At 42.8% G+C, this 15,380-nt stretch overlaps 1 protein-coding gene across 2 annotated transcripts in view; it reads left to right on the forward strand.

Moving 5' to 3' along the window:
• The window catches only part of dock5 (dedicator of cytokinesis 5), a 76,325-nt gene extending 61,579 nt beyond the window's left edge, over nt 1-14,746 (forward strand). For both annotated transcript variants that reach the window (XM_088624626.1, XM_088624627.1), the window contains exons 39-52: nt 417-506; nt 2,162-2,266; nt 2,903-3,044; nt 3,589-3,670; nt 4,389-4,473; nt 4,808-4,894; nt 5,270-5,446; nt 5,631-5,714; nt 6,631-6,768; nt 7,294-7,469; nt 7,982-8,126; nt 8,984-9,134; nt 11,884-11,999; nt 12,278-14,746. In XM_088624626.1, the coding sequence (XP_088480752.1) occupies nt 417-506; nt 2,162-2,266; nt 2,903-3,044; nt 3,589-3,670; nt 4,389-4,473; nt 4,808-4,894; nt 5,270-5,446; nt 5,631-5,714; nt 6,631-6,768; nt 7,294-7,469; nt 7,982-8,126; nt 8,984-9,134; nt 11,884-11,999; nt 12,278-12,379 (1,680 nt within the window). In that variant the 3' untranslated portion in view covers nt 12,380-14,746. The remainder of the gene's footprint in view (nt 1-416; nt 507-2,161; nt 2,267-2,902; nt 3,045-3,588; nt 3,671-4,388; nt 4,474-4,807; nt 4,895-5,269; nt 5,447-5,630; nt 5,715-6,630; nt 6,769-7,293; nt 7,470-7,981; nt 8,127-8,983; nt 9,135-11,883; nt 12,000-12,277) is intronic.
• The last annotated feature ends 634 nt before the right edge of the window (nt 14,747-15,380 follow it).

Here is a 15,380-nt window from a genome sequence, read left to right on the forward strand (position 1 = left end):
TTTTAAAATGCATCATATGCTGTGTTGGTTTGTTACTACTGATTATCTGGAGTGAAGATTCGTTGTACGAGTCTTATTGCATGTGAAGTCACGCTGTAGCAATTAATTGTGCGAACCACAATGAGCTGCCATCATTACAAAAAATAGAACTAATTGGATCATTTTTCAGATGACCTGCATGCTGTTCTTCATAAAACGTGTGTAGTGACCATTGACAGCACCGGAAATCAGCATTCACAGCTTCAGAGGTTTTATTTTCCCGTAGATGAGCTGCTGTACATCTTGCATTTACTGTCATAGTCAAAATAATCAGCATGCAGGCTGCTGATCTGCTGCTGGGTCAGAATATTGTTAGTCAGTGCAGCTGTTGTGGTCAGCGTCTTTACAAGTGCCCAGCTGTGTGCTTGCTGTTTCAGATGTGGGAGAAGGCCATCAAGCTGAGTAAGGAGCTGGCAGGGATGTATGAGAATCAGATCTTTGACTTCATGGAGCTCAGCCAGCTGCTGGTAAGAGAACAGCCAACTTTCATATCATTCATATCATCTTTCAGCAGCCATATTTCATCGTAATTGTAGCTGCTGTGCTTGGAAAAACAAGAGAAAGCCCATGGCACGCATCTTGGTACTACTAACTACTTGCTACTACTTGGACGATCTGAGTATCTTGCTGAGAGGCTGCTGAAAAAGATACAGCTGTACAGTACTTAATCGGAAGTATTGCTAAGAGGGGTGGGAGACTGGAACAAGCAGCCCAGAGATGTTAAAACAGATATCCTAGGATTCTTCAGGAAAAAGCTGGATGAGATCCTTGGATCATCAAGTGATTAAGATGCTCTAAATGTAACATTTATTACAATGTTTAAGTGTAATATTTGTTGTAATTGCTGAGGCTCTGTCTGCTTTCTACTGAAAAAAGGAAAATATTATGCTCCTTTTTCAAAATGTGTTTCCTTTTTTAAATGTCCTCTGATCTCTTCCTGTAAAACAGTTAATAACATTTAAGCAGTGGTTTCACTTTTCTCTTCCCTAAATTGTCATGAATCAGGGATATTATGTTGCAATTGCACAAGATAAGATAAGATCACTTTTATTGGCCATATTACAATTTCTTGCATTAGGGATTTGCCTTTTCACATACCCCAGCTTGCTCTCCAAGAGACACACAGAAGGGGAGAGAAGCTTGGGGTCAGAGCAAAGGGTCAGCCATTTATACGGCGCCCCTGGAGCAGTTGGGGTTAAGGGCCAACAGAGCAGGGTTCCTCTGCCAGCCGCGGGATACGAACCGGCAACCTTCCAGCCACAGGCGCAGATCCTTAGCCACAGAGCCACAATTTGTACCAACACATCTTAAAAAAAGATATTGCTGCTCTAAAGTCCAGAGAAGAGCAACCATATATATTCCCTAGTTTGAAAGGAATTTCCAAAGCAAGATAATTAAGGGTAATGGGGACTCCCCTCCACTACCACCTGGATGATGCGATGGCAGCCAGAGTGCGCCAGTATGCGTACAACACATCAGCTATCAGTGGGGAGGAGAACAGAGTGATGAAGCCAGTTCACAGATAGGGGTTATTAGGAGACAATGATTGTTTGAGGCAAAGGGGAATTTGACTGGGATGCTGGGATTACACCTCTACTCTCTTCATGAAACTGGGGCAATAGGACCCATGCAGACTGTAGAGTTAGCACTCCCTACTGGTCCTAATAATATAACTGAGCTACCAGTTCAGGAAAATGGGCAGTAGCAAAATATGCATAGACCTGTATATCTGGAAAGAGAAGAAGTGGAGAACCCCAAGCCCCATCTACCAACAAGAGAAAAGATACTTTTTCTCTATTAGCATTTTCTCCAATGTCACTGTTCTGTAGTAATTTTTTTCATGGTTAAAGTGACAGAAAGCATTACATTTATATAACTGAAACAGCTGTCACCGCATGTAGGAAAGTGTAGTGCTGTAATTTTCGCAGCCACAGTGCTTTGGAGACTTTGTGTGTGCCATGAATAATAATAAATAATAATATCACTCAAGGGATGTCAGTGGCATAGAAATGCAGAAAACTTGCAGCAATACAAAGCTGCCATCTAGTGGTTATTGGGTTGAATTGCTGAATTTGAAGCTGGCAGTGACGTTCAATACATTTATTTTCTTCTGTGTCTGCAGAAACAGCAGGCCCTGTTCTATGAGAACATCATGCATGCCATGCGGCCACAGCCGGAGTATTTCGCAGTGGGATACTACGGCCTGGGCTTCCCCACTTTCCTCAGGGTGAGACCCCACTTCCTCTACCGCGTCTGTTTTGGTACAGCTTCTGGAAAGCTTTCACGAATACATCAAAACCACTGCGAACTCTCATTGGTTCTTTTGCGTCACACATTTATCCAAAGTGACTCATAAAGGTGCAAATGCACGATGCATACCATGTAAAAAATAGTGTGCAATGTAGTATCAGGAAAAACTAAAATAAATGTAGCAAAAGTAGTTCAAGGAGGGAGCTGCATCAGCATGCGTAGGCAGCAAAGGAACAAGTAAAGGTTTATTCTCTGCTGAAAAGAGAAAAAAAGAAACAGAACATTTCAGCTGTGGAGCCTTCTTCGGGTGTCAATAAATGTAGCAAGTTGCATAGCGCAGTCATAAGTGCAGTCATTTGCATTATACAGGTTATGAACAATTCCAGAGAGGCAGGATATATTATGACTGTAGTTCATATCAGCAACTTGGAAAATGTAAATTATAGTGAAAGTATACATGTGAGATTCAGTGTGTGACCCAGTACAATAAAAAGGGTTAAGTTCTGAAAGGTGTACCAATTATAGATGTTGAGTGACCTCTTGAAGACTGCGGTGTCTGGTGCTATATATATAGCCAAAAAGACGTGAGCTATTGTAATTTCTCTTGTTTCAGAATAAGGTCTTTATTTACCGGGGGAAAGAGTATGAATGGCTAGAAGACTTCAGCTTGAAGCTGCTGTCCCAGTTCCCACTGGCTCTGAGGATGACCAGCACGTCACCCCCTACTGACGAGATCTGTAGCTCCGCTGGACAGCGTATCCTTCTCTTCCTGTTTCCCTCCTGCCGAGTCTGTGGTTATCTGTACCTCAGGGCAAGGGGTTACCACTTTCAACAATGTGGTAACAATTTGACACATAGTGCTAGAAATACATGTTTTTATTCCAGCTACCAGCCATGTTATTGAAACTGATACACAAGCTTCTTTCAAGAGATGTCTGGATGAGATCTTTGGATCAGTTAACTACCAAAACCTAACTAGGTGGACCAAACAGCCTCTGTCGTTTGTTAACCATTCTTATCAAAGTCCTAGATCGAAGGGTTTTCCATTCCAGCATCAAAACTGCAAAACTGAATTGCACTCAAGAGACTTTTCAGATGATCTCATTCCAGATAATTTCCAAAATCCTTCAAGTGTGTGTGTGGGGGGTTTCCCTTTCTTGTACCTGTCATAGTGGCTATTGATCTCTAAATGTGTACAGTTAGTTTGAAAAGACCTGCTTTAAGATATAAGCCTTGAAGGCCGACCTTGGAAAAGCCAGGCCAGACCAAGCCATGACTATCCTTAACCAGACACTGCAGACATCCAGTGTTTCACCGTCAAACCTGTTCTCAACCTGCCTCCCCGCTTCAAGGACAAAGGAGTGCCAGAGCAGATCCTGAAGTATGACATCACACGGCTCTGTCTCTGCTGCTTGCTTCTTAAGAGCACGACCTCTGTTGTGTTCTCACCTGTGTGCTGGGGTTCTGTCTAGTGATGCTGTGGTTCTGTTTTTTTGTCCTCATTATGCTTGGATTGAGGGAGGATGGGGGAGAACATGGGTCCAATTAGCATTCCCTTTCATAAATTGAAGAATCTCCATGAAAAAAAAGGACGAAGTTTGTCGCACCCTTTAAAAAAACTTTCCTGGAAGGAGCTCTCAGGGTTCACCCTCCCACTCCGACCTGATGATTGTTTCACGAGGAATGTTTCCTCAGTTGGACTGCCCTTCACATCTAGGAGTACCAGATGGCAGTTTTTTTGCCAATCTCTTTCATCCTTTTTAGTGTTTTGAAAGACAGTGCAATTCACCTATGTTATGTTAATGCTGTCCAGTTGTGAGCTCTGCAAGTAGAAATTAAAGAGAGGTTTTCAAACTGTTGGTATAACTCAACGACGTATGAAGCAATATGCTTCATAACCCCTCAATTATATTTTCAATTATGGTTATAGCATTTACCAGGTTAAAATATATCCGGGTTAAATAGAATTCAAACAGCTCCTGAGAATTAGACCGCAGGCTTAATTCAGAAAAGTCAATGCCAGAATAAATTCAGGATGTACTGTAGGTTACACTTCCAGTAGGAGAGGCATTGTTAATCTTGTCATCTGTGTCTTACAGTTATTACAGAACCAATGAGGTGGACCAATTCCAGTATTCAAGACCCTTCAGAAAAGGCGAAAAGAACCCAGACAATGAGTTTGCAGTGAGTACTTTCCCCAGGAAGTTTCCAAGTATTTCCTGCGCTCTTCTGCTTTAAAAACAGCAATAACCTCATCTAAAGAGGGTTGGGGATCCACATCTAATGCTGGTCCAGTATTCAGAGCTTGCTGTTTTATTCAGTGCAGAACCACAAGGACAGATTCAACCTTTTAAAGCGTCCTGTCGATCAGGTTTGGGGAAGATTCATGGATCTCCAATGCCTTGAGCGCCATTGCCAACACTTCCAAATGTACCTCCAGAACTCTTGTGGTCTGCAAACTCCACCTGAGTTTTAGAGTTAGGGGTAAGACTCCATTTCTTTTACTCCATATCTTCAGACCATGTGGATTGAAAGGACTACCTACATCACAGCCTACAAGTTCCCTGGGATTCTCAAGTGGTTCGAAGTCAAGTCGATCTCAGTTGTAAGTGCATGACAAACTATGTGCTTGTTGCAATGAATGTGTGAGAGAGTTAGGCCATTTTAATTCTAAGCAACAGTCCTGGTTGTGGTAAGCATGTGTAGTGTTAGCTAGGGGGACATGCTGATAGCTTCTTCCAATATTTACTGCAGTTTCAATGGATTAGTGAGCAACCCTGAGCAACACTAAGAGGTCTGTGCAGCATGTACATTTGTGATGGTAAAATGGCATGCCATGTGATTGTTGGTCTTTATAAGGGTATTTCTAGATGCTGTGTTTTGCTGGTCTATGTTTTTAAATGAGAAAGCTGCTCAGTCTTGCTGTGTCACCTTCAATTCAGCTTGTGTCAGTGTGTGATTGCAGTATGTGTGTATCCAGGAGGAGATCAGCCCTCTGGAAAATGCCATTGAGACTATGGAGATGGCCAATGAAAAACTCAGTAACCTGGTGCAGCAGCAAGCCTGTGATCGCTCGCTGGCTGTCCACCCACTGTCCATGATGCTGAATGGCATCGTTGACCCCGCTGTCATGGGCGGCTTCTCCAACTACGAGAAGGTTTGTGCTTCTTTGTGCCTTACAGTTCGACAGTCTGTCATTCTCTGTGTTGGCTTACCTGTTTGCCTGGCTGGCCATCTTCTACAAAGAAAATTGTCAGTGGGGCCGTGAATGCAGTGATGCACTCCTGGGCTCCCGGTTCTTGCAGGCTTTCATGACCTGGTCATTGTTTTCCTTCTGCTAGGCTTTCTTCACAGACGCCTATATCGAAGAGCACCCTGAGGACCTGGAGCGCATTGAGATCCTGAAACACCTCATCGCCCTGCAGGTCAGATTGCAGCTCGAACCCACACAGTGAGATAGATGCTTTTAACTCTTGACAAAAATTATCAGTGGGAACAAGGGACGAGTCAAGATGGTATGGGAAAATGTTGCACAAACCTCAGAGTAAAGTTGATAAAATGCTGATGCTCCTGGAGAGTTTTTGAGAGGGCAAATCAAGAAGGTTGAGGTGAATTCCACACTTTGAAGTAGAAACAAAAATCAGTGTTTTGGCTGTTGGGACTTCTTCAGGTCTGAGTATGAGTGAGAAAGCAAGGGTGCAGGGATAAGAAGAGAAGAAACTAGTGTAGTTTCTTGTGTAAAGTGTAGTAGCACGCTGACACAGCACCCCCATACAAACCAAATCACGAAAGTGCTGTTTCCAAGTCCCCTTTAGTTTCTGTGTCGAACTACTAAGGGCCGATATGTTTTCACGGTGGTCTATATGGTTTTTCACCTGCTGAAACTGAACCAGGCGTTCTCTTATCTGTAATACGAGTGCAAGTTACAACCTCAGGCCATTCAACCTATTGTACCTTCCCAGTTTCCATAAACTCTAGACATTTGCAAACTGGTTTCAGCTGTGTCCCAGTCAGTCACTAGATTAAAGACTACTAAATATTAGTATAGCGTTGTTATTCCATGACAGGTAGTATAAGACAATGCCAGTGTTACATTAGTAAAAAATAAACAAATGGAATACAAACAAGGCAAACAATATTCATAAAGGTGAAGTCAGGGCAGGAAATGCTGCATTCATAGTTCGCTCACAACAAGCTGTAATTCCAAATTTCCCAGCACGTCAACCTTTTTAATGTCATATAATGGTTTTATTGTATGCATTAATAGTTTTATCCAAAAATGCCCCTTTTATAGGCTTTGAATTTAGGACAGGCCTTATCCCCTTTTCACTGTCTCCTTAGATCCCGCTGTTGGCGGATGGAATACGAATTCATGGGGAGAAATCCACGGAGCAGCTGAAGCCGCTGCACAACCGCCTGGTCTCCTGCTTCCAGGAGCTGAAGGAGAAAGTGGAGAAGCACTATGGTGTCATCACGCTGGTTAGTAGCACTCCCTGCAGCCCGGGATAGCACAGATGATTGGTTTTCAAGTCCCTCCAGGACCATTATCGACCGATTACTGGCTTAATTAGTTATGACTAAGGTGATCTCCATCACTGATAGAGGAGAATAGCAAAACCCTGTGGGCTTGAGGCTCGCTAAGACCAGGCCAAGGTGTCCCTGATAGCAGAGCAATGAAGAAGAATAAGGAGAGGGTGAGATCACACTTGTGTGCTTCAGGACACAAGGAAATTCAAGTCAAGGCCTTTGTTCAACTGACCTATGATCTTTTAAATTTGTTGCTGGCCTCACTCACAGAAGGAACCAAATCATCTTATTAAATAAATAACCATTGTTCCTCCTGGTGAGCTGGCGAAGCGTGTTACAGGGGAACACAGCATTTTAAAGGCTTTGGAACACCAGTTTGTGCAATGTCATCTGGCTTTGAGGTTCACCGTATACGTATAAAGAGTGGAGCCCCTCTCTCTGTCTGAGCAGTGTGGTTCTGAACCCTCTCTCCCACAGCCCTGCTCCCTGACGGAGAGGAAGAAGAGCCGCGTGGGCTCAGTAGTGATGCCATACATCATGTCCTCGACGCTGCGCCGCCTGTCCACTGTGTCCACGTTGTCCACCGCCTCCTCGGGCCACTCCAGCGGCTCCGGCTCCTCCGACGGCACCCCTTCCCGGCCCTGCTCGCAGGAGTGCGTGTCCCCACTCTCCCTCAGCCCTCAGCTGTTTTCCTCTGCAGTGTCCAGGGCAGCAGTGCCTCTGCGTCTGTCTGCCCCTTAACTTGATTTCTCCTCATCTCGACTTGTTCTAGTGTTTCTTCCTTTTTATCTCCATCCTTCGGTTCCTCTCTTGCTAGCGAGACTAGGAAAAGTGGAAGAGAAGGATTGGGGACCCGACTGGGGGACCCTGAATCTTGAAACATCCTCTCCTCTTTAAGAGGCGAAGTCAGGTTCCCCCAGTGTCTGTCCACCTCTATCTCTCTTTCTCTTTTTCTCTGAAACTCTCTGTCACTCTTCAGAGGGGTCAGCACTGCCCCATGCTGCAGCTCTCTCTCTTCTTTGACTGCTGTTTTTCAGGGTCTGCCCTGCCTTTCTCTTTTACCCCGTTTCTCTCGTCACCCGTCTGGTTCTCCCTGTCTCCGGCTCTCCTTCTCCGCCTCTCTTCAGTTTAGCCAGAGTTCGTCTCTCTCTTTCTCTGTACCCAGCTCTCTGCTCTCCCGAGGCAGCGACCGGAGAGCCTCGGTGCTGTCCCGCTCCGAGGAGGACAATAGAATCGGCCGCAAGAACCGGAGGGAGTGGAACATCAGTAAATCCCAAGTGCTGATGGAGAGACTGCCAGACGCAGACGGGGTAACGGAACCTCGGTGATAAGTGGGGCAATACAGTTGGATTGCCAGAGCATTACTGTGGCCGAATTCCAGTCGCGTATTGGATTACACAAAGGTGTTGTAGCTAGTATTCTGCTAGAGGATCTACCTTGTGTAAAAATGTTCTCATCACATAGTTTCTGCAGGACAGCCACACAGAACATTATCCAGGTTTTCAATAAAAGAAACTTGAATAGTGCTTCAAGGCCAGGGGGAAATTTTGCCAGGACTCCGGGTTAACACTCCTACTCTTTTCGAGAAACACCCTGGAATTTTTAATGATCAAAGACAGAAAGGACCGCAGTTTTATGTCTCATCCGAAGGACGGCACATTTTTACAGTATGGTGTCCCCGGCACTAACTTGGGGCATTAGGATCCATACAGACTGCAGGGTGAGTGCCCCCTACTGGTCCCACTAACACCTCTTCAAGCGCCAACCTTGGTTTTTCCCAGGAGGTCTCCCATCCAGATACTGACAAAGCTCATACCTGCTGAGCTCCATGGAGCTGCCATTTGTGAGTTGCAGAGTGATATAGCTGCTCTCTGGTTTTCTCAAGAAGACTCACAAACTTGTTAAAGGTGACAGAGCTTGAACATAATGAACTGGATTATACCTTAACAATTGAATCTTTAGGATTTAGCAGTGTGTGCTTAACCTCTGTGACAGACAGTGTAGATTATTTTAATGGGTTTACCTGGTGAAAGTATAGTTTGTAGGCACACTTCAGTGAGGAATAAGGAAGTTTTACTAAGTGTAGGTGTGGGCATGTTGTCTTCCTTATATGTCTCTCAAAGGAGAGCAAATCTTTGACTCTGATGTTGTGCCCTCTCCATCACAGACCCCTCCAGAGAGGCCTCAGAGACCCAAAAGCTTGCAGTTTGGGGACCGGCGAGTGACCCTGTCCCTCTTCCAGGGGGGATCCTCTCAGCTCAACTTGTCCAACCCACTCAGCCCCCTGCCCCCCTCTCCTCACACACCTCGCAGTTCCAGTAAGTACATCCTAGAGTGCTCACAGGAAATGGAAGTAAGAATGTACATTGCAGAGCACTTTAATCTCTTTCATAGAAGCAGATATGTCCTTTAATGTCAGAAGTGTGCAGATTTACTCAAAACAAAATTCTGAGTTTGAGTTTGAATTATCCAAAAATAGTTTTGAGAAAAAGTGCAAGAACTTGCAGTTTATTAAACCCCAAATAGCTCAAACCAATGGCATGTGCAATGGCAATCCAATCTGATCAGATTTTTGTTGTATCTGATTTGGATTAGCCAGTTGTGCATTTTGCACATCTCAGTTCAGACCCACAAATCTCACAGCCACACACGTTGAGAATAAGGACGTGTAAGCTAACACTTCAGACTTCCCTCCTTCAAGCTGCTTGTGTCTCAGTAGGTCACAGGCAGCACAGCCTTGTACCAGAGGATCAGGGCTGAATGGAGGAGAGATGTCTCCTACTCCAACAGCACAATTTACATCCAAGTGCCCAGCACACTGCAGGGGGTGCTGTGTCTTGTTGAGAGCAAAGAGTGCCATGTAACTTCAGGCACAGATTTGGCACTCAACTGCGTATTCTTAATTTTATTTAGGACCTTGTTTGCAATGTGGAATCTGGACCCTACATAAATGCATTATTGATGATCAAGTGGCCAGAAATATAGAGTGTTGTACCAGTCCTAATGCAGGATTACATACAGTACAGGGTGATCATAAAGCAATCTCTGGGAAACTGGATTCACACTGAAAATGTGTGAGCTGTGAGCATGTACTTAGCAGTACAAAAAGCATTTGCCCCCAGGTGGTGCTGCATCACTATAGTTGTGAATCCTTTCCTGAAGAAGAACCTATATATAATTTGCGATGTTACAGACTGCCAGCCCTGGACTGTCCATCTTGCATTTCTTCCAGAGGAGACTAGTGCGCTCGGGCATCTGTAAGAGGCCTGTTCCAATTAAACAACAAATATATAAAAACTAACAGTAATCAAGTACGTATGTGTGCCTCTACAACAGTTCATGAAATAACAAATCCAAATAATAACAAAAATGAAATTAATAAAATCCACATAAATAACAAATCCTCAAAACTTGTAAAAGCTGCATTTGTGAAAGGACTAATGTAAAATAAATAGAGCGCAGATGCTCTGCAACTTGAAAACAAAGCTAACCCATCCTGTTAGATCGAATGCGTTGCTCTATCTCGTGCACCTGGTGAAATAATCACCCAGAGCAGTCTGATCGGAAGTTACATTTTTTTTAAAACGAGTGCACTCCAAGTGCCTGCAGTGTAGAGGTCTCAGGTGTGTCAGTGGAATCAGAAGAGATTCACCGAGTGCTTTTTTAGCAGTGAACCAAATGTTTAAACACTTCAGTTTAGCGACACAAGCTCACATTTCACATTGAGCCAAGTATTTGTAACAGTTGCTGTCTGTTTAAGTTATTTTTTTCAATATCGGTGCTTATATCTTTATAATCATGTGGTGTGCCACAGGAAGTTAAGGATGTTAAAATCTCAACCTTAAACATACGTAAAGGCTTCATTTTCTCCTGCGGAAGGCTCAACAATGGCATTCGTCACATAACGTGTTGTAACTATCTGTATAGGTAGTGGAGACAGATAAAGTTCAATATTAGTCCTGAGGTATAGAGAGGAGTGGAAGTAAGACGTGTTGCTTAGGATGTAGACCTATATTACTTTTAACAAACTGTCTGCTCTAGTGTCATCATCATCAGGAACTGAATATCTTTATCCCGTTTACCTTAATGTGAGTAAATTTACACAGGAAGGCAGGTGGGCATGAAACAATATTTAAATAGTATCTCCAGGTTTGCTTTTGTGATTCATCAGTACACAGTTTGTGTAGAAGCCGGAGCTCATAAAACCTCATTGCCCCCAGTGTGTCTGGAGGACAAAACGGTGATTAATTAATTCAGCATGATGTCCTGTTCACGGAGCCCTTGGGTCTAGATAATTAGAAACCTCTTTTTCTGTTAGCCTTCCTTTCAAAAAAGGATTGTTGTTGAAGAGCCCTTGTTCCAGTGAAAATCCTTCAGTATGTGTTAGTCATGTGTGCCAGAAAACAGGATTTACTGCAGTTGTGTAAAACAACTCTTTTTTTCTTTCCTTCATTAGCATCCTGAAAGCTCTTTTATAGGAAGTGGGTCATGGTCTCCATGCCTCCGGCATCAGAGATGCCTTTGCCTTTTATAACAGAGTTTTCATGTGCTCACCTCACAAAAAAAAAACATTGTAATAAAAAAGACAGCTATGAGATTTCTGCTCTTTGGGACTTTGTTGGCCATTACTGTAGTGTTTTCATTCAGGTGCACAGGTGTAGGCCAGTGGTGCCCAGTCCTGGTCCTGGTGAGCCACACACCTGCTGGTTTCTGTTCCAGCTGAGCCCTCAGGTACACAATCAAACCCTTCATTAAGATTAACCTGCACTGTTTGTCCCCAGCTCTTAAACATGTTGGAACTTTAACTATTGTATTTGGTGAATTAAATAAAATCCCAACTTTGTGACTAGAAACAAAATGCAAATATTCAATTGAAACAACTTCTTAGGTCAATTAAGGGTTCATTTATCTAATTAAGGTTGGATGGGTTGAAAACCAGCAGGTGTGTGAGTCACCAGGACCAGGATTGGGAACCATTGTACACAATGGTACTTTCTCCTAAACATCTGAAAAAAAAAAAGCTTTTGGTATGCTTCCGGTCAGTTGAACTGCCTTCCTTCTGTGCAGGTTACACGTCTCTTCAGAGTGATGGTGATTTGAGCTCAGACCCCCCAAGCACACCTCCCCCCATTCCTTCAAAAAGACACGCCAATGAAAACGACAGCCCCCGGAACTCAGCAGAGGTAACCAGCAATGGAATGACCCCTTTGAGCCTTTTTTCTTTGATTCCTCTAGTGAACTAAGCTGATGCACCCCTTTGGAGAAATTGATCTAGTACTATAGAGCCTTACAAATTCACCTTTCCTTCTGCACATCAGCTTTAATTTATAGCCTGGGAGTACGCAGAAGCCTAAACTTCAGTGCCTGTGCAAGTGATCACATCGATACAAGGCAGAATGTCACCAATGGAGCAAATGTCATTGTACTAGCTACTTCTTCATCTCTCTTGTATCTTTTTTAGTTTGTGCCCCCGCTACCAGTGAAAGGGGATACCAGACCACCCCCGCCGCCTCCCAAAACGCGCAAGTCCGTGGTCTCGACGTTTGAGCACAGTCCGCAGTGAAGGGGGGCGTCGGTCCTGATGCTGGGATCGTCCGTGTGAACGGGTGTGTGAAGAATATCAGGCCCTGTGTCACCCTCTCCGTCCCTTCCCTCCCTACATCTGACTACAGCGATTAGCGGGGAGCAGTGGGACCTGAGAGAGAGGGGGGGGGAGGGTGGAGAGCACATCTGGAGGCGAAAATGTCCTGGGATGCTGAAATTCTGTCGGTGAAGTGGCCTCCCTAAAATGGTTCGCACAGAGCGCGGCCTGTCCAGGTACTGTACACGGCTGGACAAACGAACAGCTTGAAGTCAACCGAAGTGTTTTTAGTTGAGATTCCTTCAGAACCTGAGTTTTGACATTTTTAAAAATAATACACAGTCTTCTAAGGATGTCCAAGACTGCAAAACAAAACAGTTGTGAAATAAATTATGAATATACTACGCTGTAAATAATCGGGGTCGGGAAATGACTAAATTCGTTTGGAAGCTTTTTTTTGTCCAGTTTTCAGCAGCCACAGTAGACAAATTAAAACTCCTGTGTGAATCCTGGAAGCACTGCATTCATGTTACTAAGTCAACAACCGGAGCTTTAAATCACTGCAGTGCAAACCTCCCTTTTATAAATAATGGATTCTACAAGTTCAAGTTCTGTGTAAAGAGTTCTTACATTCTTACAGAATGTTTGTTACTCCACACACCTCCTTAGCAGCCTGACTCCCTGGAAGTCTTCCCTGTTGTCAACAGTGATTGAAGAACCTTGCAGTAATGTGTTCTTATTTTAATCAGTTTGCAAAGGCCTCCAAATGTGGGATTTTAATAGTGTTTGGAAAAGGAGGGAAGGGTTTTATGCAACGCAGGAGCTTCAATAAATGTTTCCAGGCACTCATTTCATTCAGTGTAACAACTTAAAGTGTTAAACTTAGTGTAAGTGTAAATTTTTTGACATGCTGGTGGCTTGCGAAACACAGTATTGGCAGTCACAAAAGAACAAGTGTGCGATCTTCGTGTCCAAACCCACAAGTTCCCTTTCCATGTGACATCACATGCCTTGGTTTGGCTTTGAAAAATCGTGGCACAATGAAATCAACTGGTCGACAGTAGCCAAGTTACAATAAATGCTGCAGTGTGACAGAATATCTCATAAGAAATGCAAAACAGGAGGACAAGATGAGTTGAGAGACAATAAAAAAAGGCAGGATTATTATTATTTTTTTGGCCTGGGGTGTGTAATGGTCCTTACCTGTGGCATTCCACCCTCTGGGGCTCATTTTATTAACTCATTTTGCACACCTCCAATAAGCCTGTAATTAAAATGAGATGCAGTGTATGGTGTTCAATATCTGTATTCCTCGACTTCAGAAAAGCACTTTGGCCAAAAACATGGCATGGTAAGAAAAAGACAAAAACATTTTAAGCAGTTCATGCTGCATTTTAAATGATGCATTGTACCAAACCTCCACTCACATGCTTTTAAATTCTTTCAAGACATACTAAAGATATTTTTGGAATAGCTTTCTCTTAGGCTAGTGCTTAAGATGCTTTAATTACCTCATTTATTAAACAAAGATAATCAAAACATGCACTGGATTTCAATCTAAATGTGATTTTATGTTTGTCTTAAGGGAAAATGTGTGTTTGTATAAATGTAATGTTTTCCTACAAACAAATGGACTCGTTTTGTATGGGTCTTGATGTCACTGTGTAGTTTATGCACAAGTGCCCTGGATCAGATGCCTGATATTTTTATCTTCCTGACTGTCACTGAGATGATCTGTCTGATCAAAATGCTTGGTTATGTATCAGCCTATAGGAAGGTTTGCGAGTCTCTGTCTGATATTAAACTGTCTTCTTCAACACTGGATCCTTGAATGCTGAATGTGCACAAATGTAATTCAAGGTAATCTCCGTTTTGCAAGGAAATCAGGATATATGCAGTAAAATGAAGTTTGCAGGAAAAAATTAATACTAATTCAATCACATCAGTACCACAATCGACAAAATGCTATTCGTATAAGGGACCTAGCCTTACAAATGATACAGGCTTTTTGATTTGTTGTTCCATTGCTTTACTTGTGTGTCTTTCTCTTTGTCGAACTAAAAAAGTTTCCAAGGTCGTCGTCAAGGAAACAGAGCAGGCTTACAAAATGTGTCAGTTTTGTAGCTAGAATCTCTCAAGGGACCAAAATGAACCAAACCTATATCATGGGGTAAAAATTGTATTTTGCAGAAAAAAGAAAGGAATGTAAAACAGGGAGATGGCAGGTAGGAGTTGCTGGAAATGAGCAGTTCAGCTTTGGAGGAAAAGCATGTCAAAACACTGATTTTTTTAGTATATTTTTATTTGTAACGTCAAACTGTCAGAATAAAATAATTTAACAACCAAAAACAGTGACCACTTTGTTTATTTTACCTCATGGAGTGCTGTTAAGATAATCAATTTCAACATCTGTGAGTGTTAGCAAATGTGTTTTTACAAACTGTTGTGTCCCAAAAGCCATGACTTTTTAATGCTGTTTATATGCAAATACATCTATCAATGCGAGCTTTGATACCTTTTAGGGATATCACATGCTGCAGAGGAAACCTTTATCACTTTAGAGAAACAATTCATTTGCCAGCGATCTCTTTCACACAACCCTTTTCCATCATGGCTTCTCTAGAACAAGAGTTGGCAATTTAATTCTGAAAATATTTTTAGAACAAAGTGCAACACACTACAATTAGGGTAACACCCTTAATAACTTATCAGCGGGTTATTAACTGGAAGGTTTGATTTGATAAAAAAGCAAAACAAGAATAATACCAAGATATTAAAGGGATTTTATAGTAGAACGACTGGATGCAGTATAATTGTTTAGAGAGCAAAAAAAGCTAGTCATGAAAGTTTCAGCAAGAGAGGGTTGGAAAAAAGGGAAATATATAATAAACGGGGGATGAATTTTCAAGTGGGTGATGTTTTTTTAAAAATTAAATTGCCGTGTTGAGCTGGGGGTGGAGGTAACTTGTGTTCAGGATTTGAA

The sequence above is a fragment of the Lepisosteus platostomus genome, chromosome 3 (genome assembly GCF_059453375.1).
Source record: "Lepisosteus platostomus isolate fLepPlt1 chromosome 3, fLepPlt1.hap1, whole genome shotgun sequence".
NCBI classification, from domain to species: Eukaryota; Metazoa; Chordata; class Actinopteri; order Semionotiformes; family Lepisosteidae; genus Lepisosteus; species Lepisosteus platostomus.